Here is a 26,372-nt window from a genome sequence, read left to right as displayed (position 1 = left end):
TTATTATTATGTTTTTATGACTGACATAAAAATGTATATATTTAACGTGTATACATCTTGATGAGTTTGAAGATAAGTATACACCCTTGAAGCCATCACCATAAACAATGCATAAATGCAACCATGATCTCTAAACGTTTCCTTGTCTTGTCATAAGAACACTTAGCATAAGATCTACCCTATTATTTTTATGTATACATTTTTTAAATGTAAAGGATAGCATTGTTAACTATAGGTATTATGCTCTACAGTAGATCTTTAGGACTTACTCATCCTGGATAACTAAAACTATTTGACTTTTGGCCAATACCTCCCTGATTTCCCCTCCCCCAAGGTCCTGGTAATCACCATTCTACTCTCTGCTTCTATGAGTTTGACTATTTTAGATTCCTAATATAAATGGGGTCATGTAGTATTTGTTCCTCTGTGTCTGGCTTATTTCATTTAGTACTCCCACAACTCAATAGCAAAAAGCCCAAATAATCTGACTAAAAAATGGGTAAAAGACTTGAATAGTCACTTCTCCAAAGAAGACATACAAGTGGCCAACAGGTATACAAAAAAGGTGTTCAACATCACTAATCATCAGGGAAATGCAAATCAAAACTACAATGAGATACCACCTCATACATATTAGAATGGCTTTTATCAAGCAAACCAAAGGTAACAAATATTGACAAAGGAAACCTTTGTAGACTGTTGATGGGAATGTAAATTGGTACAGACTATGGAAAACAGTATGGAGATTCCACAACAAATTAAATAGACCTAGTGTATGATCCAACAATCCCACTTCTGGGTATATAACCAAAAGAATTGAAATCAGGATTGCAAAGAGATATCTGTACTCCCACGTTCATTGAAACATTACTTACAATAGCAAAGACATGGATAAAAGCTAAAATGCTCACCGAAAGAAAATGTGGCATAGACATACAATGGAGTATTAGCCTTAAAAAGAAGGAAATCTTGCCATTTGCCACAACGTGGATGAACTTGCAGGACATTATGCTAAGGAGGTTCTAATATGTAGTAAAGTTGGGGAAACTCTAGAGTAGGAAGTAGTATGGATGAATATTTGATTTATGGTGGTTCTCACACTTGAGTGTGCATCAGAATCATCTAGGGGGCTTGTTAAAACACAGATGGCTTGGCCTCATCCTCTGAGTGTCAATAGTTCTGCAGTGGGGTCTAAAAATGTGCATTTCTAACCAGCTCCTAAGTGATGCTGATGACTGGGGCCACACTTTGAGAACCACTGGCTTAGAAGAGTTGAGTCTGGCATTGTCACCTATGAGCTATGTGACCCTGAGGCTATCACCTGGTCTATAAGAAGTCCATTTCTGTATTTATAACCCAGGGACAGCAGTAGTGATTACTTTATGGGTCACTGTGTGGGTAAAATTAGATGATATTTGTAAGCTGCTTGGCACAGGGCCTGGACCACAGAAAATATGCAACCTATGGCAGACCTTATCAATAATAGTATGTTTTTTTCAACTGGAGTCTTGGCAGATCTTTCCTTATGTTCAGTTGTGCCAGTTGGAGAATAATGTTACAGTGAGTTTCTGCTCCTAGAGGTCCTACTTTTAGGATTTCTGGAACAGGAAAACTGAGATACTCTTATGAACTGCAGGTGTTCTGGGTTCCAGCAGGAAGGATCCACCCTGGGGGTGTGGGCATATGCTAATTGACCATTGTCAGTCATCTTCTTTGACCTGATGTGTGTGTTATGGGCTGTGGTCAAGGACTGCTTTCCTGTCCAGATTCCATGTGATTATCTCACTGTCTTGTACCACGTTCCAGACACATTTAGTGCAGTGAGTTGTGGTTGTCCTGATGTCACCGTGGAAACTTAACTGCTACAGAGGGAGACTGGAACAAGGCCCTAATGGTCTTGGAAACCACAAATGTGTCCCCAAGAAGGGGCTAGGGCTGTGGATTTCCACATGATTATTATTTTTTTTTTTTTGAGACAGAGTCTCACTCTGTCACTCAGGCTGGAGTGCAGTGGAGTGATGGATCTTGGCTCACAGCATCCTCCACCTTCTGGGTTCAAGTGATTCTCCTGCCTCAGCCTCCCGGGTAGTTGGGATTACAGGCACATGCCACCATGCCTGGCTAATTTTTGTATTTTTAGTGGAGACACGGTTTCACCATATTGGCCAGGCTATTCTCAAACTCCTGATCTCAGGTGATCCGCCCACCTCGGTGTGTTCTTTTTTTCATTCAATTTGTCCAGAGCATTCTTGGGTGTATATTTACCTCCCTCCCAAATTTTGCAGAGGAGAGAACTGAGGCTTAGCATGTGTTTCCTTGCAGATTGTAGACTTCTCCAAAAAGGAAGGGGTGCTCATGTCAGCCAGGGCTCCAACAGGCAAAGCTGGCCTATTGGCACACACTGTGGAGCACAGAGGCACCGCTCCCCTGCGACTTCCTGAGCACCCATGGACTGCAAAATCTATTAATGTATTTTTGTTCCTTGATGTCTTCAATAGGTATGAGGTGGTATCTCATTGTAGTTTTGATTTGCATTTCCCTCATGATTAGTGATGTTGAAGAGATCAAGACCCAGATCAGACCAAGTCCTAGATGAACACATCAAAAAACAAAAATACATCAATAGATTTTGCAGCCCATGGGTGCTCAGGAAGTCCAGGGGCTCTTTGGTACTTTAAAAACTGCCATGGCCTTTTTTTTTTTTTTTTTTTTTTTTTTTTAGGACTGGCCCAGAAAGTCAGAGGCAGGAGCCAGTTTGCCTCATTTTGAGTCCTGTTTGGCCAGGGTGAAAGTCTGCCTATGCCCAGGGACCCTAGGGGTGAGAGACTGAGTTTTTCTTTGTTCTCACTGGACTAAAGAACTGAATGAGAGGCATAGCTGGGGGAATGAAGAGTGCAAAGGTCAGGGGAGGTCGTCTTGTGCAAACCATTTGTCGATAAGGACTCAGTCCCAGGGAGGGGAGTTGACTTGCCCAGTGTCAGAGAGGATGCTGTGATGGGGTGGGGCCTAGAAACCCAGTTGCCTACTTTCCTTCCTCACTTGTGCTTTTCCTTGTCTTCCTCAAGACATCGCAGGCATTTATCTATGTGCAGTCTGCTGGGTATCTATTGCTTTTTTTTTTTGCTGTCACTCTGGTGTCCTTGTTGTGATTGATGCTACTACCACCCTGTAAAGGAAGGCATGATATGATTCAAATAAACTTTTAATAGGCAGGTCATACAAATGCTCTACTATTGGTACCATTATATAGAACAGTCATTGCAGGTATTGTGCAAGCTGCTTTAGGTAGCTACATAGTGTTTAAGCCTCATAACTCAGAGGCAATTATTAACCTCCCCAGTGTACCGATAGAGAAGTAAAGCAACTTGCCTAGGGTCACACAGCAGGCAAGAGGCAGAGTCAAGTTGATTTGCCATCCATATTCTTCAGCTGTTATACTATATCGGTGCCTGCCATTGCAGGATAAGGAAGATTCTACCTCAGAAGCAGCAGCAAGCCACATAAATAAAGATTACCACCTGCTCACCCTAAACCTTTGTGAATATTTGGTTCTCTGGAAAAATAAGATTGCTCAGAAATAGGCCTAGATGTCATCATAGCTAAGGCTGCCGTGTGTCTGACATTGACGCAAAAAGTAAAAGATAAAATCCAGTTACGTATATTATTTTGAATATGAAATAACTGAGTGTTTTGAAATTTTCCTTGTCAATCCATCTAGTCACTAGGCTAAAGTTTTTCATATGCTTGGGAATGTTCTCATTTGCACAGACTCTCCTTGCCTGAGCCTTCCCCCTTGCAGGAGAGTGTGACAGAAAGGAGAGATGAAAGTTATTTTTAATTTGGCCACCAAACAAACATCCAAGTATTCTCTTTCAGCAGCTAAGCCTATATGTTTTCTCAACAGGGTATTAATTACCTGGCTCTGGGAACGGCCAGATAGGCTGTTCTGGCTGCCCTGTCAGTCCCGTATGCAATTGCTTCTGCACCCAGCAGGACTCAGAGACTTCAGCAGGGAGCATCCTCTTTCTCAATAAAGTCAGACATAGGTACTGGGTAACTTGTTAAACACATTTATTGATTTCTTGACAGTAACCAAACACAGTGAGTGACCATTATAAACAAGAAAAGAAAGGCATTCGTTCGTACTTTGTGAGATCTGGCTGCACCTGGAGAGAAAAGATACCCCTTTCCCAGGAACTTAGAAGGCAAAGTGCATTCCTTCACGGGAGCATCACAGGGGGGCATGGCAGTTTTGAAACGCAAGAAATCTGTCGCCTGCTATCTCAGGCTGAAGCTCACCTCATGTGAATGATCGAGCCATGGAGTGGAATTAAAGTTATACTTGCTTAGCAAATGCATTCCTGATTGCCACAAACTCAGTAAAAACTGGCTGCAAATGAACAAAACATGTAGATGAAGGAACAAGTGAAATCAAAGAATGCAGTTGCATGGAGCCAGGGCTTAGCCTGTAAGGAAGGAGAATAGACCAAAGCCAGAAAAATGAAATTAACTCGTTAAACACATTTATTGAGCTGGTAACAATAACCAAACACAATGTATGACCTTTGGAAAACAAGAAACAGCAAATGGGTCATTTCTGATCTTGGCAAATCCTACTACAGATATATGACAAAGAGGGAAATAATTCCATTTCTTTATAGTCTGTGGTGATATATATACAATGTGTAGCTCTTCAATGTCTGTCCTTTTTTTTTCTTTTTAAATTGTTGAGTAAACAGAAGAATCATAATCTAGAAATAAGTGTCCTTGGTCAACTTTGTCCTGCTCACCTGCTACCAGCACCCTCAAAGGATCCTAGGACACTATCGGAAATTACTTGATGCAAAGTCCATTTGATGCCATCAGAGCTGTATTTTCTCTCTCTTTTGGAAGAATTTTGTATGTACAAAGGCTGAAAAGTCTCATTGGGTAGATTTATTAGTTCAGGAAAATGGTATCAAAATTGAAATCAGGTTAACTGGTTATTTGCTTCTAAGACCTTATGAATGAGACTTTTGTTTCTGAAACTTGACTTCCCATGATGGAGGTTGTAAGAGAGTGTGTGTAGGTATGTTTGCATGTGTGTGCATGTATGTGCAAGTGCTTGTGTGTGTGTTTGTGAGTGTGTGAGAGATGTATTCCTCTGCCATGGTTTTGCAGACACTTTTCATGAAGAAAGGGCCAATCCCAAGAATGAATGAGGCTTAGGGGAAAGAAGGAGAGAGAAGCAAGAAGGGGGACATTCTAGGTTACGTCAATTCACAGTTGTAGCATTTCACTGAGGTGGGATTCTTCTTGGCTGTGTTCCCTACTTGAGGAGCCATTCATTTACTGCAGAGAGAGAGAAAGAAAAAAAAAATCACACATTCAACATAAAATGAGGCATACTCAATTAATTTGCACAGTTTTAGGGAATTCTTGCAGAGGGGACGGGACTGTTTTGTAAATACCTGCTTACTTATATGCATTCCAACTACCCCCTTCCAATTCTCCATGACCTTCTAGGCCTATACTGACCAATATACTATAAATTTAAATTAATTAAAATTAAAAAATTAGTTGCATCATTGTACTAGTCACCCATCCAATGTTCAATAGCCACATATGGCTAGTAGCTGCTGTATTGGACAATGTAGGATAGTAATCAACCTATCATGAAAACATTCCCATTACCACAGAAAGTTCTAGTGGATGACACTGCTCTAGACCAGGGATGGAAAAACAGTCCACACATCTAATCCAGCACAATACCTGTTTTTATAAATAAAGTTTTATTGGAACACGGCCATACCCATTTTTTACATATTATCAATGGCTGATTTCATACTACAATGTCAGAGTGCCACAGAGATTTTATGGCTTCAAAACTTAACATATTTACTCTGTCCTTTATAGAAAAAGTGTGTAGACTCCTGTTGTAGACCATATGCTCTGTGTGGCTAGGGGTCCTATCTGTCACCCATCACCCAACTAACTGACACATACTAGGAACACAATACAGGGGTGTTGACTAAGGAGAAGAAGCAATGAATGAGTTAGGTATTTACTTTTCTGGTAGTTGTGGCTGGAAGGGAGTGGAAAATATGTAGTTTGGGCACGCAAATGTATCTGAGAGAGAAAAAAGAAGGGAATATGGGGGAAGTAGGAAGAATGAAGTGGAAGATCAAGGAGTAGTGGTGGAGGCTGCTTCTAAAAGCTGTCTGGTAATAACCACAGCCCTCCTATTTGGGGAGCATGTTATTGCTACAAAAGGCTTCCCCATCCAGGCTCTTGTTTGCTTCCTTTAACAAGCTGTGAAGTAGATGGCATAGGAACTGTCATGAAGAAGCCAGGTCTAGGGGGTAAACAATGTGGCTGGGTTTGTACAGCTTGTTAGAACCAGGCCCAGGACTTAGATGTCCTGATTTCCAGTCCAGGGCCCTCCAAGACCCCATCTTGCCTCTTTCTACACTGAATGTTTACCACAATGATTAACAGATGTTTAGTAGTGTGCAGAAGGGAAGAGAGAGAGGGCTGGGTGTGGATCACAGAGTTACAGGAGGCAGATGTCACCTTAAATGTCCCCTTTAGTAGGAATAATAACCATTTCTAGGTACAAAGCACTGGGCAAAGATACACTCGCAAATTATCCCATTGGATCCTAATGGCCTACCCTTTAGAGTATTTGTTAACCTTCTAGGGAAAAGGGGGTCTTTCTCGCATATACTTAAAAGCTCTAATGCTTTTTGCTGTCCTGTTCTAACAGATAACCTTGGGAGCATCAGCCTTTCTGGGCTCTTCTATAAAATGGCAATAAAAAGAAGCTGTCTTGCCTGATCTACAGGGGTTTTAAAGGTTTGATGTATGTATTTAAAGGTTATATATATATATCTCACATAGATCAAACCTCTACACCTTGCCATCTACCTACCATCTATCCATCCACCCACCCACTTACCTACCTACCCACCTACCTAGATGCGTTCATACAGATAGCTATATCACATATATCAAAACTTAAGACCTTCACCACCATGCACATGGAGCGTGATGGGTTATTGTCATTTATAATCATCATTCCTATGAAGGAAGATAATGCCAGGCCTTTAAGAACAGGTCTAAGCAGAGAGACTGAGCTCTGGCCTAGATCCTCCACTCTCTGAGCCACCACACCCACCTCTATACTGAAGCTTCTGGGCTCGGTTGTTTGGACAGTCCTTCCCCTGTAAACTGAAGTTGATATTGGTGCGGATGCAGCGGTTGTTGAGTGGCTGGACAGGCCTGAAGTTGTCACTCATGCTCAGAAAGATCTGAGATGGCTGGTTCTGGCTGAGCAGGCGCAAGGAATGCATCTGAGGAGAGAGAAGTAGCTGTGAGATCCAACCATCCTCTTAAATGCACTAGGGAAGAAATAAGACCACAGAGACTGGCCAAGCTAGATGGTATCAGCTGTATGAGGAAAGGGCTGTATAAGCCCCACAGAGTCCCTTTTTTCCATGGGTTCAGTTGAGTTGAAGGCCCACTATGCCTCCGTGCATGAAGCCAGCCTTGCTTCTAGCTTACTAGCCTATGTATGCCTCTGAACAAGTCACTTGCTCTCTGTCACCCTCAAATGCAGCATCCATAAAAGGAGGAAATCTGGTAGGTTTCTCCAGGGTTTGTTCTTTCTTTGATACTCTTTGATTCAATAACTCCATGACTCCCACATGGTATTACCTGGATCATAGTGATTGGTCCATGGGTCAGAGCTAAACTAAGCTGGACCAGTTTGGTTTCTTTTCTGTGAGACTATGAGGGCCAGGTGGCTGGACTGTTTGCAGCCGTGTTCTGCCACAGGACTGTGAGGCCAAAGAAGACGGTCTCTAGCAGGAGAGAAGAATGAAGTGAATGTGGGGTGAGAAGAAGACAGCAGAGAGAAAGCACTTCTGGGGTTCCCATTTCAGTGAATTTCTGATGTCAATTTCTGATTTTGAATTCTCTAAGATGCCCCTGTAGCTCTCAAATAAATGCTTTTTCTAAGCTTAAGCGGGGAGTTGCTGTTGCCTGTCACCTAGTGAGTCCCCATCAATACAGATAGGATAAGGAACTTCAAATTGTTCAAATGGTTGTCGGGTGGGAACACATATGCCATCAAGGGGATTGGCTTCTGCTTCCTTTGCTCATCTCTCCTTTAATTTGTTATAGACTCCCACAGTCGTAGAATGTCAGAGCTGGAGCAAACTCATGTAATTTATCCCCCTCTCAATAAAGAAGAGGAGTGTTCATTTCATAGAGGTGGGGTGACAGGCCGAAGAGCACAAGAAGCCATGTAGCCAAGCTCACACAGGACCCATCTGCCTTCCGTCGAGTTCTGAGGAATACTAACTCTGCGAGATGATCCAAAAAAAACCCCACATTCAAATATGGGTGCGAAATGCTACATACCATACCCCTTCCTCTTGAAGACTGACACATATATTAGCATTTAAGGACCCCAGAAGTCCTTCAACAATGGAATCTATTTAACTTTTTAAAACCCGACTTTTTCAAATGCATGATGACATCTTCCATTTTGCTGGCTTGCTTTCTGAACACTGTAGTTGTAGAATACACTCTGGGAACGAATGGCTGTCTGTTCCCACTGCGACAGGTGAGATGCTTCTGTAATTAGCTCAGGTTAAGCCTTTTGGATGCTGGCTTTTTAAACCCAGGCATATGGGTTGAATCGTGTACCCCTGAAATTCATAAGCTGAAGGTACTGGTAACCCCCAGTAGCTCAGAATGTGACCTTATTTGGAAATAGTCATTGCAGATGGAATTAGCTAAGACAAGCTTATTGAGGGTAGGCTTTAATGCAATACAGAAGGTGTTTTTATAAAAATGGGAAATTTGGACACAGAGCCTCAGACACAGGGAAAACACCTTATAAAGATGGAGGTAGAGGCTGGGTATGGTGGCTCACGCCTGTAATGCCAACATTTTGGGAGGCTGAGGCAGATGGATTACCTGAGATCAGGAGTTCAAGACCAGCCTGGTCAACATGGTGAAAACCCATCTCTACTAAAAGTACAAAAATTAGCCGGGTGTGGTGACATGCGCCTGTAATCCCAGCTACTCAGGAGACTGAGGCATGAGAATAGCTTGAACCCAGGAGGCGGATGTTGCAGTGAGCCGAGATTGTGCCACTGCACTCCAGCCTGGGTGACAAGAGTGAGACTCCATCTCAAAAAAGAAAGAAAAAAAAAAAGATGTAGGTAGAGCTTGGGGTGCCGCTTTTAAATGCCAAAGCACGCCAAAGATTGTCAGCAAACCACTAGAAGCTAGGGGAGAGGCATGGAACAGATTCTTCCTCACATCCCACTGAAGGAAGCAATGCTGTTGACACCTTGATCTTGAACCTCTAGTCTCCAGAACTGTGAGGCAATAAGTTTGTGTTGGTTTAAACTACACAGTTTGTGGGACTTTGTTATAGTGGTCCCAGTAAACTATTAGAATAGGCATTCCACAATTCAGTGGTTTTTTTTTTTTTTTTTACATCATTCTTTTCCTTTAGCTAAAGGACCAGAGAGAAACTCACCTGCATCCTGGTTATATAGACAGGTTTGTTCATTATGATCCAACTTGCTGTCTCATAGCAGGGTGGGATAGTCATCGACCCATCATAAGTGATGAAACTAGAGGTCTCTGGATATAGTTCCTCTATATTAAGCCCCTGTAGTAAATATGCATCATCTAGAGAAGGAAAGAAGACTTAAAAATTAGGTTTCTTGAGAAAGGGATGGTATTGCTGACATATATACATACATACATATACATATACACATATATACATGTATACATATATACACACATACATAGATACATATACACACGTATACATGTATACATATATACACATGTATACATATATACACACACACACATATATACACATATATACACACACACACACACATATATATCAGGGGCCAACATAATAAGTTAACATTGGATATCAGCATTTGTCTCTGACTGCCTCTCAAATCCCTAATATGTGTCAGGCACTAAGCCAGGTATAGGTGAGTAGGAAATAATTAAGTGAATGCAGAAGGCATCATAGAGATGCCTAAATCTGCACTGGGCCCAGAGAGGGGCTGTGAGTTTTGTCTGGGGCGGGGGTGCGGGGGACTTAGGAAGAAATGAATCCAGGAGTTGACTTGAACTGCATCTTTAACAGCAGAAGGTGATTAGTGTGTAGCTGGCAGTGGGGTAGGGTGTCAAGGCCACTGTAGACAGAGCAATGCTAGAAAAAGACCCAAGGAAAGAGTGGTGTGTACTTGGGGACGGATGGAGTGTGAGCTGCAGGGGGATGTGGAGATGCAAGGGGAGGGAGGGCTGCTGTGAGAAATGTGGCTGGTGGGGTCAGCACGGGCCACAGCAGAAGGTCTTTCCAGCGCTACTGGGAGTTTGGGCTTCATCCGGAGGCAATGCGGAACCACTGAAGGGTTTGAAGCCAGGGAGTAGCATGATCAGATCTGCACTTAATGAGGCTTGCTCTAATGGTGGTTTGGCCTGAAGATTAACATATTGAATAAGAGAAGGAAGCATTCGGCACATTTTTGTTAAAGGTCAATGTGATTTGTTTAACCAAGCTTGCACGAGGAACACACTGGGTACTCTAGCATGCTGTTATTATTGCATTTTATTTTATTCGGGGTGGTGGGGAGGAGTGAAGGAGGAAGTAGAAAGAGAGGCATTCCAGGCGTGACTGGAGTAAAGAAAAGGAACATGTTTTGTTTCTTTGAAACTATAACCAGCCTTTGTGCTGCACCTATATTTGTGGAAAATATTGGGGGCCGAGGTGTGGTGTAGGCTAGGAGCAAGAGGCAAAGGTTATGCTCAGGGATTTCTCTCACACAGCAAGTTTCCAAAACACCATAGTGCTGATACCCCAGACTCCATCCACTGAGGTCCTGCCAGGAGATCCCTCTTTGTCCACTCCCTCTCCAAGATGTCACAGTCATCAGAGGACATAGGCAGCTTCTGCTCTCCTGACATTTCCATTCCCCACTGTATTCTTTCTGCAAATCTTGTTAATACGTATACTCTACCGTTTGCGCTTTCTGTATCCTCACACAGCAGAACTTGGAAAGACCCAGAGTGGAGACAGTGAGTTTTAGACTCACATCTCAGCTGGAGCGCTGACTTTGCTGCTCACTGTCCGTGTGTCCTTGGACCCACAGGTAACCATCTGAGCCTCAGTTTCCACGTTTGTAATATGCAGATGTTTGGAGTACTTGGCTCCCGGGGTTGTTTGAGGAATAAACGGGATCATGCTTCTCAAGCACCTAGCACAAGGTGCGGTCCGGGTTTGTCATGTCCTCCTGCCCTGCCCTGGAGTGTCCTTGCCCTGCTTCCCTGGGATAACTACTGTTCCCCTCCTCAAGGACTCCCTGGCTTCCCCAGCTGGGCCAGTGCCCACCTCTTTCACTGTATTTACTGAATTAGCTTGCCAATCATTATTTACCTGTTTGACTGTCCCTACTAAGCTGTGCGCCTTCAGGGGAAGGGTTTGCATCTTTTATCTCTGAGCCCCCAAATGCCCGCATGAGTCCACCACATACTGGGTGTATAGTAAACACTGCTTGAATGAACACATGAAATCGTTTCTGCTCAGCGGCTCTGCTTGCCGGCAGTGCTGGGCAAAAGCAAGGGAGGAAGAGATGACATCATCTGTCGGATGAAGGGAAGCATCTCTGAGGTTCCAGTCAGCGTCCTCAGCTTAAATACATGCTGCCTACCATCCCCGCCCCCATGTGTCACACCCTAAGACATTAGGGTGAGATTGCCTGCCCTGTTTCCATCTCCCTATGGTATTACCATGTTTCCATACCAAAGACTCCTGTACCTTCATATTTACATTGCTGAGTCGGTGTGCGTTTAACATGTCATGTTTGTTTTCATGACTCATCATGCTGTCTCAGAGGCTGCCATTGAATCAGTGTCTGTCTTTTAGGTATTGGGATTTGAAAGACACTGGCTAAAGTTTTTGCATCTTCTTTTCTCTCTATTGAGGCTTGCTTGGTATGTTTGATAGGACAGAAGCAGAAGGACCCAAGAAAAGAACATGAATAAAACAGAAGTTTTCAGCCCTAATGTTAAGGCATGCTGGGGTGTTTTCCAGGGCTAACTAGGCCAGGAACTAGTTTTTAGTCACATACTATCTTGTCCATGCAGCAGCCAGCAGAAAACCATTGTTTGGTTCTTGTCAGCATTATCGTCTGAGCATTATAGACAGAAAGAAGACTGAGAACCAATATACCAGAAGCGCGATTCTTCTCTCTAAACTTCCATGGCTCTATTCATGAGTAAGGATGGAAAAGACCTAGAGGAGGTCAGAGTTGTTTGTGAACAAAGACGCAAATCTGGGGTGAAGCTCAGAGGCCGGTGGGAGTGATCATGCATGCCTCTGCTTGCTTTAAGGATGTTTATTGGTAGAAGTGAGGACAGATGTTCAAATCAAGTTTCATGAATAGTTTTACAGAGAGGTTTCTCTACCTATCCCCTCTTTCTGTCTCTCTCTCTTTCCTCCCTCTCTCATATCTCTATCAGCTATTTACCGGTCATATGAGAAAATAGCTTATAAAGGGCAAATCCTACATGTCAAGTCAAGAGTCCTAATTCAAGTCTGAGTTCTAATGGTAGTTTTGCCAGCAAATCATTCTTCCTTCATGGAAAAGAATGTAACCTCTTACTCGAGGGTACCAGACAGTCCTGGAAAATTCCATCTTCAAGTATTAGGATCCAAAAACATCTTTCAACATAAATAAGCTTGTTAGCCAAATTTATCTTAGGCAGGTCAAATTTTTTGTATGACAGTGTTGTAATTTTGTATGTGTTGGCTATATCTTTTTTTTTTTTTGAGACAGAGTCTTACTCTGCTGCCCAGGCTGGAGTGCAGTGGCCAGATCTCAGCTCACTGCAAGCTCCGCCTCCTGGGTTTATGCCATTCTCCTGCCTCAGCCTCCCAAGTAGCTGGGACTACAGGTGCCCGCCATGTCTCCCGGCTAGTTTTTTTTTTTTTTGTATTTTTTAGTAGAGACGGGGTTTCACCGTGTTAGCCAGGATGGTCTCGATCTCCTGACCTCGTGATCCGCCCGTCTCGGCCTCCCAAAGTGCTGGGATTACAGGCGTGTTGGCTGTATCTTTACAGTAAAGGAAGACTCCTTGGATCTTGGATGATCAGTAAGTGTAGAATATATGGGTGTAGTTTATCACCCAATTTTATTATTTCAAATGACTGCAGAAGTTGACAGCTGAACCTTTGGTTTTTTGACATGTTCTTGATGAACCTGTGATTTATGTTATACTGAGTTCTTAGTCATGGTTACAACTCCCAAGTTGACTTTTTCTTTTTGTAGGAGACGTACACTGTGATAAAATGCCTAGGACGACATGGGGTGGGTGGGGGGAAACTTTCCCTCAGTCTGAGCTTTTTTTTTTTAGTCTGCATTTAACAGGCAGCCTCTGTTAAATGCATCGTGCTTACTCATGTGGACCACTGATGAGATTTAATATTGCCTGGCTTCCTGCTTATGAAGTTCCCATTCAAAGAGAACTATTCCAATGAGAACAAGGCACGGCAGTTTCAGAGATCAATACTGGACTTGTTCCTGATCAATATGGAACTATTTGGCAATTTTCTCATATAGAATGACATTTCTCCTTGTATTCTGAGGCAAATTCTACTGAAATGAAAAAAGGCAATTACTAAAGAATGAAGTAATACAATATTTTGTTTTACACAAACAATAAATGAAAAAAGGGGCCTCTGAGAATTGGATTCATGGAGGTGAGCTGCTCCTGTTCTGTTCCTTGCTGACGTGAGTAACTACTTAGATTGCAACATGGAAAGTGGTGTGCTGCGTTTCGCATTCTGTGAAAACATTTCCAAAGCCGTTCCTTTGAAATGAGAGTACAAGTTCAATTAAGCATAGAGAAAGGCACCAGGAGCAATATGCTTAAACTCCTTAGTGATATTTCATCACATTTAACACTGCGTCCCTCTGAGGAGCGGCGCATAAAACACTTCCCAAAGAACTGAGAAGTATAAGGCAGTTCCAAGTTGGTCTGTCCTGGCCTACACATTGATCTTTTAGCTGAATAGAATATCTGGGGGTTGGGGGAGGTAAAGCAGTTATAAACAGGTAAGACTGAAAAAATACTTTAAGGGGCTTGTGCCACGTGTCAAAACGCTGTATTTGAAAGCTCTCCTCCAGATGCCTTCAGTGGTGTGGTTTTATTTCCTTAGAGAAAATACTTTAAGACAATAGCTGTATCTTTTTTTTTTTTTTTTTTTTTATTTGAGATGGAGTCTCACTCTGTTGCCCAGGCTGGAGTGCAGTGGCGTGATCTTGGTTCACTGTAACCTCCACCTCCCAGGTTCCAGTGATTGTCCTGCCTCAGCCTCCCAAGTAGCTGGGATTATAGGTGCCTGCCACCATGCCCAGCTAATATTTGTATTTTTGGTAGAGACAGGGTTTCACCATGGTGGCCACGCTGGTCTCGAACTCCTGACTTCAGGTGATCTGCCCATCTCTGCCTCCCAAAGTGCTGGGATTATAAACGTGAGTCACCACGCCCGACCATCATACCTTTTTAAATTTGAAATTTGTGATCCTTTGGATTCTTATTGGACTAAAGCTCACCACTGTATTTATTACCCATGAAATGAATGGGGCTTGTGACATTGAAGGAGAATGAAGCTACCAAAATAATACTGTCCTAGGATGTTGGAAGAAAGTGTTTTATATGCAGTGTTCTAATAACTATTCCCTCTTACCCACTTAAGAAGCCTCTTTACACTCCATCGGTCGCTAGTTTAGCCACTTGAAAATAGCATAAAATCTCTTTTTAAAAAATAATGCTGGCTTAATGAAATCGAGTAGATAATAAAATAAGAATACTACCTTTTATTTAATTGGGATTCTGTTAATTAATGCCAATTAATTAACACAAGAAAAATGCGGGATATTAGCATTATTCCAATACACTACATTAAAAAATTAAAATACCTCAAGTAAATTATCAGTATCTCCTCCAGAAAATCCATTCAGAAAATCTATTTTTCAATGTCATGATTTCAGTCTTAACCTCCAATCTGTTGAAGGGGAATTTGACTTTAATAAAATGGATTTTCTTTAGAAGACTTTCTAAATTCAGCCCAAATTTAGTTCAGGCTGGTTTTTTTCATTGTCAGTCCCAGTTAGAGTGTTTTATAAGTTTCACTCAGACACATGAAATCTAAGCTTGCAAGGAAAGTAGTAGAATCTCATTAAATCATTACCATCCACTACATGGATTCAAGCACAGGAGTGGTGTTTCATTTAAAGTAAGTAAATTCTGTTGACTCTGTGTCCTGTATTGCATTTACCTTCAACATAATTTTTATTTGGCATCATAGCAACCTGCCTCCTGCCCTGAAGGAAGCTGGATTTGACAGTCATGTACCTTAGGACACTTAGAAATACACGTTCATTGTCCACCTAGTTTATAGCCGCTCATTGTTCAGGCATTTGACTCATTACCTTGTTTGATTCTCACGCCAAGCATCTCAACATCAGCATTAATATCCTCCTCTTACAGATGGGGGAGGTGTTTAGAAGGTTGCTTGAGGTCAGGCAACAAAAGGAAGTGGTAGAGCCAGGATAGGAGCCCAGATCTCTCTTCACTAGAACACACTGCCTCCCATGGGTGTGGTGCCTTTACCAGCATAACATTTAGCTTCCAAAATTCCCAATCCTCTTGGCGAGATTCTCCCTCTTTACTCCTTGTATGAATTTCCTGGCATTGATTTTTTTTTTTTTTTTAACTGGCTCAAAAGAATGATTTTGCACAGTTCCCCTTTTTTTCCTGGTCATTCATTCTGTGCCCAATCCTACAAACTGGGCAAATGGACTGTGTCTCTTCCAGCTGCCATGTTGTGATTTCATCCCACTGTCTCCATGCCTGCAGCAGCTCCCTGCACCACCTCAGCGAGCCGATGAGGCAGCCACACGGGAGCCTCTTCCAGGGTGGGATTTTAAAGATATCTTTAGAAGTGATTTTCAATCCTAAGTCATGGAGATTTGAGTTGCTCTTTCAAAAGTGAGGACATGTCCCGCCTCTCTTCTCTATTTATTCTTACTCCCAGGATTTCACCAACGTTTAAACGCCATCTGGATGCCAACGTCTTCCACATTTATATCTCCAGTTCTCCCTCCTGAAATCTAGACTCATATATCCAACTGCCTACTCCACACCTCTTCTTGGGTACCTTATAAACATCTCAAGCTGAACATGTTCAAAACTTCTGATTTCCTCTCCACCCACGAATATGCTTCATCCACAGTCTCCCCATCTCAGTGGATGAAAATGTCTTCCTTGCAGTTGCTCAGGCTAAAAGCCTTACAGTCATCCCTCACTCCCCTCTTTCTCTCACATAAAACATCAGACATATTATCAGATATATCAGTACACTTCTTGGCTTTTTTTTTTTTGAGACAGAGTCTTGCTTTGTTGCCCAGGCTGGAGTGCAATGGTGCGATCTCAGCTCACTGCAACCTCTGCCTCCCAGGTTCAAGTGATTCTCCTGCCTCAGCCTCCCAAGTAGCTGGAATTATAGGCGCGTGCCACTACACCCAGCTACTTTTTGTATTTTTAGTAGAGGTGGGGTCTCACCATCTCTACTGACCTGACCTGACCTGATGGGGTCAGGCTGGTCTCGAACTCCTGACCTCGTGATCCACCTGCCTCGGCCTCCCAAAGTGCTCGGATTACAGGTGTGAGCCACTGCGCCTGGTCTCTTGGCTTTTTCTTTAAAATATACCCAATTATTTCTCACCATCTCCCTGCCAATCCCCATCAGCCTGGTCATGGTGAGTGCCATCGTCTCATCATTTGGGTTGCTGCAATCCTCTTCTACTGTTGACTCTACCCCTTGTAATCTATTCTCAACCAAGCATTGAGGTGATCCTTTTGTCAGCAGATTATGTCACTCTGCTTAAATTCCTAGATTGGCTTTTAGTTACAATGACCTTCAAAGGGCAGATTTGCAGAAGACCAACCCCCTCTAGAATTAATCTCTGTGCCTTCTCTGGTGACTATGTCAATAATGGCAATGTCACTGTGTCCCTCTGAATGACTGATTTCCACTGGAGGTACCATGTTCAGGGCCAGGCAGGAGTTGGAGAGAGCTTAGGTCAGGATGGACTTGAACTGCCAAAGTTCCCATCAGTTCTGTGGTTAGTATATGTCCCTTTCAAGTGGAGGCACATGCAAACAGCAAAAAGATGCTTCTTCAAACTGAACCAAAGTTGGAATTAAGAGAAACATGCTGATAAGTTTCATGGAATATGAAAGTATCTTCATTGCAATTAGTTTTAAGACCCTGGACCTAAGCTTTCCTTCCTCCTTAGGGAGAAAGCATGATAGGAAGGAAAAGCAGAGGAAACAGTACCCAGGAAGACCCGTATTTGGATTCTTGCTCTTCCACCATGGAATAATAGAGTATTTTTCAGGAAATGTTCACTTCTTCCTCATCTTCATCTCCTTGGGAGGATTTTCATGTTGAGCTTGGCCATATGGCTTGCTTTGGCTTGTGGAAGTGGACAGAGTGAATGTGTGAGTTTCATGACTAGGCCTTAAGTCACATCACTTATTTCTTCCCTCTACCATGAGAACTGCTTGCCCTGGATATCATCTCGATCCTAGAAAAATGAGAGCCATGTGGAGCTGAGCTGCTTCAGCTCACTTGCAGACCTGTAGCTGGAAGCAGAGCCACCCCTACCAACCCACAGAGGCAGCAATAAGAAATCGATGCTTATCATTTGAATGCTTGTTTATTACACAGAAGTTGCTGACTGATACGGCCATTAAATGTGTGTCATTGGTCAAATGACTTCACCTCTTGAAGCCTTGATTTTTCCCATCTGTAAACTGGGGATGGCAATCATACCACTCCGAAGGACTTTATTAGCACTAGGTAAGGGGCCTGCATGTAAAGCATAGACCTTGGTGTGTGGAAAGTGCTCAGTAAGCATCATCTCCATAATCCTGTGGCTCAGCACCTTGCAGAGTGGATACTACATCTAAATGAGCAGAGCAAATTGAAGCTATGCTGGTGTGAAGTTCTGGGTAGCAGCAGTAGAAAGGGCAGGGGTGGAGGTTAGGTGTCCCTCAGTAGCACAGTAGAAATGGTGGGGTGGGGGGTTGATTTCTGTCTCTCGCACACTTAGAAGGACAGAAGCAGGATACCCTGATGGGGCCGCCTGAGTTGTCTTCATCATAACCTGAATTTATGGGCCAGTGCTGGCCTAACCTGCTGCCTGTTTGGAGAGCCTCGGGAGAGACTTCCAGTCTTGTGTTTCCGACCCACTGGCTGTGTTCTAGTGAATGACTCCTGTTCCAGACTCCCCTGCCTGCCACTGGGCCAACTTTCTGGCTGCCGTAGGGACAAAAGAGAGCTGTGGTTTTCTGCTGTGCAAATCAATCCCTTTCTGCCACAGTGTCCTGGGCAAAGCAGTGTTGAGGTCATTCCCATGAATCGGCCATCATTATCCCTGCAGTGCTGCTCCCTTCAGGTATGTGACAAAGGTCACAACAGAGGACACCTCCATCACTCTCTGCTGGATTGTAGGAGCTCAAAATTCCTGTTATTAGGGGGCCTAAATCAACTACCTTTCCCCATGCAGGCCAGGATATCTCTATCTTGCTTTGGCTCCCCTTTCTTTTCCCTGGGCCCTGAGAGGTATAGAGTATGGGGATCAGAAGCGGGGGTGCTCCTGCTGTCTTCTATTTGTATTTCTAGGAATGTGTCTTCAGAGGTGGTAAGGGTGTTTCAATGTCTGCCTGCCTTCTGCATAAACACCTTAACATGGCTCAAGATCTGGTTCCAGAACATCTTTCTTGCCACTCCCTCTGCCCCGTCACAGCTCCTGAAAGAGGCCATTCACCCTTCTATTCACCCAGGCCATCACCAATGCTTATTGGGTGTGCCTCGTCTTAGGCACTGAGACGAAGAGCTGATGAAGACAGAGTTCCTCCCTCTGAACTCTTAGCTGGCCTTCAGTACCCTCCAGGTTTTGTGCATGTGGCTCTCTACACTTGGAATGCTTTTCCTTCCCTCCCTCCCTTTCTTGCTTTCCTTCCTTTCCTTCCTTCCATCCATCTTTCCCTTCTTCCCTGCCTCCCCTTCTACTCCCTCCCCACTCTTGCTCCTCCCTTGGTGGCCCAAGTCACATCATTTAATATTAATCAGACCAGTGCTGGGGGCGGGGTGGTAGGGTGGGGAGGAAAGTCCCTCTAATGATTTACTCTGCAACTGGCAATCTGTTAGACTGTGTGCTGGGGCTTAATGCGTGATTTCATGCATTTTCACGGTCTCTAAATTGCAAATCCAAGATTATTTGAAAACATTTTATTTAATTTTCATGCTTTTTTAATCAAAAAAGTTAAAAGAATAATAATCTTTTATGGGCAGTTATAAATGTGCTATTTACACACAAGACAGAAATATCTCCCTTAGCTGAGCAATCTAAGTGTGTGCTTAGAGAGGACTCCGTAAGAATACTAATGAGAAAAGGCAGAATATGCTTGGAGACAACTTAATTCATTCTTCTGGGAAATATCTAGGTGGAGTGGGATTCTCCAGGTTCATTCCTCAGCCCTACCAGCCTCCCAGCCTCTGCAGATGGGAGGGACTTGGCGGTGTGCACCTGGTAGTTGTAGGGCTGCTGTCTGGGCCATCTTTCCATCCCTGGAGCCTCGCTTGGTGTCTGTCATGTGGAAGGCATGCAGGAAATGTGTGTCGGATAAGTGAGTAAACGGCTGAGTGAAGGATTCTCCATACTCTCCCTTGGCAGTCCAAGATGAGATCTGTACACATTCTTTTTTTTTTTTCACATTGCCATTGGAGATAGAAGCAGCAGACACAGCTGAGCTCCTGGCTTGGTGAAGGGCACACCAAGGGGATGTGGGGTGCTGGGATGTTTGCCAACTGTTTTTCACTTTTGTGAGAATCATTATTTACCTATTGCTTGATTCAGAATCCCAGACCTAGAAGGACTTTAGAAACTTGAAGTTCAACTTTTTTACTTTACAAGATGAATGACAGTCAAAGTGAGGAAACTCCTTGATAAAGGACAAAGCCAAGACTTGAATCCCAATATCCTGCTCACTCCTAATTAGGTAGAGACAATCTCTTTTTCCTCATATTATTTCTTTCATCTATGGGTGTGTGCTATCTCACCCAACTTTTCCCAAATCCTGCACCTTCTGGGATTGCTGGGGATGACAGCAGCCTCTTTTTCCTTCCTCCTTCAACTTTGCACTGTTCTCTCTTCTGTGTAAGGAGTCGGGGGATAAAACACTCTGGAAACCCAAGGAAACTGGACAAAGTCCTCTACATCCATGGGCCACACATGTGGATAAAGAGAGATGCCATCCTGTCTCTGCCTGGAAAGGAGACCAAGCCACACACAGAACTGGTCTAGCTGAGGACTTCTGTAAGTGTTGTGATCGGATCCATAGTACCTGATGGGTGCTTTCTCAATCCCATAACTGGCAAAGCCCCAACTGTGGCCAGCTGACATGGTGGAGTGTATCAGCCAGCAGAGTCCCCTGGCTCATTACCAATCTGTGGGATAAAGATGACCACCATAATCATAATCATTATTGCCTTAGGCATGGATGACAAAGGCACCCTAGGGACTTCTGCTTGAAATGAGCTGCTGCTTAGCCAAACCCTACTCTCTAGAGTGACTTTCTACAGAATTGCAGGATCATGAAACTGAAAAGGGCCCATAGAGATCATCAGTTCTGGCTTCCTGCCTTTAGGCAGGTCTAACCTTTATAGAATAGTTGCTGTAGAGGAAATTGAACCAAACTTACTTTTATATGTTATTCTTGTGATAGTATCTCTGTTGAGCATTCGATTAAGAAATGGATTTGATGAATCAGAAACCTGGAGGAGAAAAGAAAATATTAATGACTGGGCATCACTCTTGCAGGACAAACATCTCCCCGTGGCATTCACTTATTCATTCATAGTTACTGAGTACCTACCATGAGCCAAACACAATGACAGCTGGAAATTCAGAGAGCAAAGCCAGAGTCCCTACTCTCAAGGACAGCCCAGTCTAGAGAGGAAGACAGGTAAGTGAACAAACCACTCTCATATAGTGTGGAGAGTGCCATGATTGAGTCATTGGTGTAATGATGTTGGAGGAAGATCAGCCACCACCTGAGAATTGAAGTCATGAGTCTGGGAGGGTGGGTAGCAGTTAACAAAGTGTTCTGGTGATAGAGTGTGAAAAGGGATGAAAGGCAAGGAAAAGCATTTCATACAGAGAATCTGTACATACATGGACACGGGGAAGTGAGAACTAGGCATGCTCATGCAAGGACTTCAGTGTACTTGGAGTTGAGAGTGTGGAGAAGGAGAGGAGCTGATCCTAGAAAGATTGGCAGGGGCCAGATCACGTCAGGCTTTTAAGCAAGGTAGGGATTGGCATGTTAGGAAGGGGAAATTCATCTAGGTAGAGAGTGAGACATAAAGAGTGCCCAGAATAGAGGTATAAGGAAATGGGAAAAAAAACTGAAAAGTAGTATAGGATCTTGATATATCACTGCTCATTATTGCATGAATTGAGTATGTCATAAGCCATTTAATTCAATCAATCCATCCACCATCCATCCATCCATCTATCCATCCATCCATCCATCCATCCAACAAATATTTGCAGAGGGTCTATCATGGGCCAAACATTGTACCAGATGTTCAGGGATCCATTTCCATTTTATGCCTATGCCCTTATAGCTTCAAATTCCTCCTTTGGGAGAAGAAACCAGGTTTTCAGGGGCTTCAGTAGGGAACCATCATTGATGAGACTGTGATGTGGCCCTACATGAGAAAAGGGTTTTCTTAACAACATTTGTTTACTCAGCCTTTTCTGGGGTACCATTGTTCATCCTAGTCATTTCTCTCCTACCTTGCTTAGCTCTGCTCTGTAATTTATGCCTCAGCGGCTAATCGGATGTTGTGACACATCAACATTTTAAGTCTGATTTATCTGAGGGTTGGAAAAATTGCAGCAGATGATTATTATTATTAGATGAGCAACAGGTAATTTTAGCTTGGAGAAAGCACAGACTGTTTATTTTCCCTCCATCTGTCTCTTTTTGCAGTTTCCTGGCTGTGTTATGGTGAGACACACACCAAAGGGAGCTTGGTGAGTGACAATGCCCAATGGAGGTAAAAGTCCACCCCTAAATAGAAAAAGTCCCAAATTAAATACTGTTGCTCCCCTCGGTGCTATATTCAACATCTACTTTGACATCCTCTTCAGTCATTTAAAAGATAGCTTGAAGCCTGCTCCTGGTGCTGATGCACCCCATGAAAGAAAGATGGCTAGGAATATATTGTCGTGGCAGGTAAGGGATCTGTTATGTACCTTACTCCCTGGGTGCCTTGAGCTCCTGGTACCTGGTGAGTCTGGGCAGCCCTTATGTTGGGACCAGACTGTTTTGAGCTGATTAAAAATAGTTGAAACATTTCCAAAGTGCACACAGATGATTTGTGGGCTTTAGTGTGTTGGCTGCGTGGGTGAGAGGATAAAATATGTACTTGGTATAAGTGAGCTTAAGTGGGAAGTTAATGGTGTGTGATTGAGCAGCAATTACAGCCAAATCTCAGTTCCCCGTGGTCACAGCAAAGGTGGGGGATTTGTGGAGGACACAGATAAATAAAACAGATAAGCAAGTATCTCCTTTTAGAGAGTAACTCCAACTTTTTTTATGGCACAGCTTTTAGCCAGGGTGATAACTCTAGGGCTAAACTACCAGGATGTGGGGCTTGTCATATCCCATTCCTGCCCACCCTGCTGGGAAGGGAAGGGCAGAGAGTTCAGAAGGAGGGGAGGACAACTACAAGAAGCTGTGAACCCTTAGGGACCAAGAGCTTTATTCGTCTTACTTCTGGGTACCAGTGCCTAGCAGAGGGCTGACCTGTAGTACCCCATGCTCCATCAGAGTTTTGAGATGAGTGAATGGTCAGCCACAGTGTAAATAACTCATGGTGGACTTGATTGTCTGGGAGTTGATTTTCTGGGAGTTGATTATATGGAGGGAAGGCAGAAATGTTGTGGCTTATTTTGAGATCTAGCAAGAAAGCTTCAGGTCTGCTCAGGGAAACAATGGCTTCATCCCTAGGAGTGAAACTGACCTGAGAAGATGCAGGAGCTAGTCATTATCCCTTCACTGGCCTCAGGGTCTACAGGCTAAGTTCCTTTCAACAACCTGTGGGCAAGCAACCAGGACCTGCTAACCCCAACTGCTAGTCATGAGCTCGGTAGGAATGAACGTTTCTGTAGGAGCTTGTGAAACACACTAGTAGTTTGCTGTTGGCTTCCCAGTGTATCCATCACTCTGTCAGCTGTCATGTGCCTGTGCTTCTGACATGACAGTCACTGATTCAAGCTTTCAGTCACGTGAGGCAAAGTCAGGACCAAGGCCGAGACACTCTCCAAAGGACAGGAATTGCAGGGGCAGGCAGGATCTGTGCTGGGAAAGCCATAGGGGGAGGTGAGCTCCTGGACACACATGACAATATTGTGACATATCTACAGGCTTCACAGTGAGTGCGGCCCAGGTTGAATGTACAAATTGGTGATCAATGCCATAATCAGGGCTTCATTAAGAGATACAGGAATTTGCCCTGTGCTTATGAGTAGCATGGGGTTGTGAGGAGCATGGGGAAAAGGTTTTAAAATGTCATTTTTTCCCTTCTTGCCCTCACTTTCTCCCAGCTCTGCTGGAAAGGGACAGAATGAGTAAGCCCTTCTTTCATGAGTATTAAAGTCAGGGAAGACTTGGATCCTCTCCTGGCTGGACTGTGATAAGCGACATGAACTTGGGTGAAATGCCAAAGGTTTTCTGAATGATTTTACTCATCTGTAAGATACAACACAAATGCCCAACTCTGAGTTTATTACTAAACAATAAAATAGATGTAAAATACATATCATAGTGTCTGGCATTCAGAAATCTACTGTTTATCATTCCAGGGTTTGTGATGATGCCAGGAGATACCATTAGGATCTGTGCTGGGACCAGTTGCCTTTGAGATGTCATGTCGAATATCATAAAGGCATAAAAGCCTAAAAATATGCTTCCCTGGCCAAATGTCCCTTCCTCTCTTTGCTAATGACAAACCAGAGGAGGTTGAGCTTAGTGGCCATGGATAGCAACATGCCATAGATGCTCCATCGAGCCCCTGCCCAGTGCATAGGTGTGCCATGATCTGACCGAGGAGAGGGTGAGGAAGTTAGGAGGGGGCATAGCATGAATGACCAGGGAGGGTGAAGTGCCTATTGCACAGGGGAGTGCTTTTGTGGGGGTGGGGAGAGGGAGTAGTGCCCCAGGTACCCATTCTTTTGAGTAATAGTGATGTCATCATGACAGCCCTGTTAAAATTCCCTGGTGGCAAATGCTGGGTTTCTATTGATGATCTTCATCAGATTCCCAGTTCTGATTGGGGCACTTTCTCTAATGATCTGGCCAAAACGTCCCCAGGGTCTAGCAGAGTGACTGCTGATGTTTGGAACTGCCACACACTGCTTTTTAAACATTTTTTCTAATTAGAAAAGCAATTTCTTTTTTTATTAAAAAATTTGCATACCTGCTTCTCTCTACATCTGCTAAAATGTTAAAGGTATTTGGTTTTTTTTTTTTTTTTTCTAACAAATTAGAATGTGCTTGGTTGGAGATTTTATGTTGTCATTGTTGACTGTTAGGGAGATGTGGAGTTTCCTTAGAATGTCATAAAGTCAGTGTGGGTAATCTTATTACCAGGGATGCTTATGAAGGAATGGGAGAGCGAGACAGAAAGAGGATGCTCAGAGCAATTGTGAGGAAGCTGGAAGGAGCTATTTAGTGCAGTGCCTGGAGGGAAGAGACATCTTGCTGCTTCCTGTGTTTATAAGGGGCAGCTGAATGGTGAACAGGACTTTAATCCTGTGGGGCATTAGTGAGCCACCTGCCTTTCTAGTATTGCATTCTTTTGATTTGACTACATTAGATGGGTCCCAAAGCCTGTTCCTGGATTCAGCCCCCTTTTTCTTTCTAGGACAGAAGCTGCTTGAATCCTCAGGCCCAGATGCTCTGAAATGGAGCTCATCATTTTTGCATCTCACTGCAGGGGACCTCATTTTTCATAAATCTCGTGTATATAAAAGACACCACCCCATAGTTTTCTTCGGCATGGATAGCACCCCTTTTAATATTTCTAACTCCAACAGAGACCATAAATTGGTATTCTGATTGAGGTGGGGATGGTGAGAAGAATGAAGGAATGCAAGAGACTTACTTTTATAAATATAGAAACTACCACCAATCCATTTGGACTCTTCGCAGCTTCTGTGACATTTGTATATAGCTCATGGTTATAGTGGATGAGCTGCACCTGGCAGGAGGGAAAAACAAGAATCAGAGCAATAATCCAACATTAAAAGGTAGGAGGCATAGCACTTGCTCCTACATAAGGGTAAACTGCAAAGTATATTGAGGAACAATTTGGAAGACAATCTTAATTGAAGGGATTTCAGAGGGATATGTGTGCGCGTGTGTGCAAAATGCATGCACACACACACAAAAATACCCACACATATTTGCAAATGTTTTCTGGTAACAAGCATGCTTTTAATAAGCTCAGAGCCCATCTGGCTCTGGCTCCATCCCAGGACATTTCCCCTAAAGCACGTGTAAAGTGAATTTTCCTTGTTAGGAACGGAACTGCCCTGTAGGGGTGGACGTTGTGTCCCTGCTGCACCAACAGCTGCCACCGGCAGCCAGTAAATCTTCCTCGCAGCCTCGGGGCAAACAGGGAACTGTTAGGTCCTGGGTCAGCCATGACCTGGGATGAAACTGGCTAGCCTGCAAGATGCAGTAGTAGCCGATGGATCAGGCTTCTGATGCATCAGCCTGCTCTGGTCATCTGGTTGTGCAGGACTTTATTTCCTCCTCATTCAACAAGGATCAGTCCACTTGTTGAGCCTTTTCCCTGTTACTTATTTTTTTAAAATTCATTTTAAAAAATTGTGCATAAGCATACATACATGTTCAAACAGATGTTTCAGCAATTTTAAGCTACATGATCATGTTACCCCACATCACTGAGATCAGTTGTTTCCTCTGAAAAATGCGTAAGATGATCTCTCCTTAAAATTCATGTCAGGGCTGTGATTTTAAAATAGTTTTTTCTTAACAGTATGGAAGCAAAATTTTTTTTTTTTTGAGTTGGAGTCTCGCTCTGTCACCCAGGCTGGAGTGCAGTGGCGTGATCTTGGCTCACTTCAACCTCTGCCTCCCAGGTTCAAGTGATTCTCCTGCCTCAGCCTCCC

At 43.5% G+C, this 26,372-nt stretch overlaps 1 protein-coding gene across 3 annotated transcripts in view; it reads right to left on the bottom strand.

Moving 5' to 3' along the window:
* Positions 1-4,047: 4,047 nt before the first annotated feature.
* Positions 4,048-26,372, bottom strand: part of CA10 (carbonic anhydrase 10) — a 550,279-nt gene continuing 527,954 nt past the window's right edge. For 2 of the 3 annotated variants that reach the window (XM_023204534.2, XM_023204532.2), the window contains exons 6-10: positions 25,340-25,435; positions 20,866-20,938; positions 9,536-9,690; positions 7,157-7,331; positions 4,048-5,331 (exon numbers count right to left, since the gene is read on the bottom strand). In XM_023204534.2, the coding sequence (XP_023060302.1) occupies positions 5,309-5,331; positions 7,157-7,331; positions 9,536-9,690; positions 20,866-20,938; positions 25,340-25,435 (522 nt within the window). In that variant the 3' untranslated portion in view covers positions 4,048-5,308. The remainder of the gene's footprint in view (positions 5,332-7,156; positions 7,332-9,535; positions 9,691-20,865; positions 20,939-25,339; positions 25,436-26,372) is intronic. The other variant, XM_023204535.2, reaches the window with a different exon arrangement.

This window comes from Piliocolobus tephrosceles, chromosome 16 (genome assembly GCF_002776525.5).
Source record: "Piliocolobus tephrosceles isolate RC106 chromosome 16, ASM277652v3, whole genome shotgun sequence".
Classification (NCBI taxonomy): domain Eukaryota; kingdom Metazoa; phylum Chordata; class Mammalia; order Primates; family Cercopithecidae; genus Piliocolobus; species Piliocolobus tephrosceles.
Note: the sequence above shows the minus strand (reverse complement) of the source record. Positions and strands in the feature narration are given on the sequence as shown.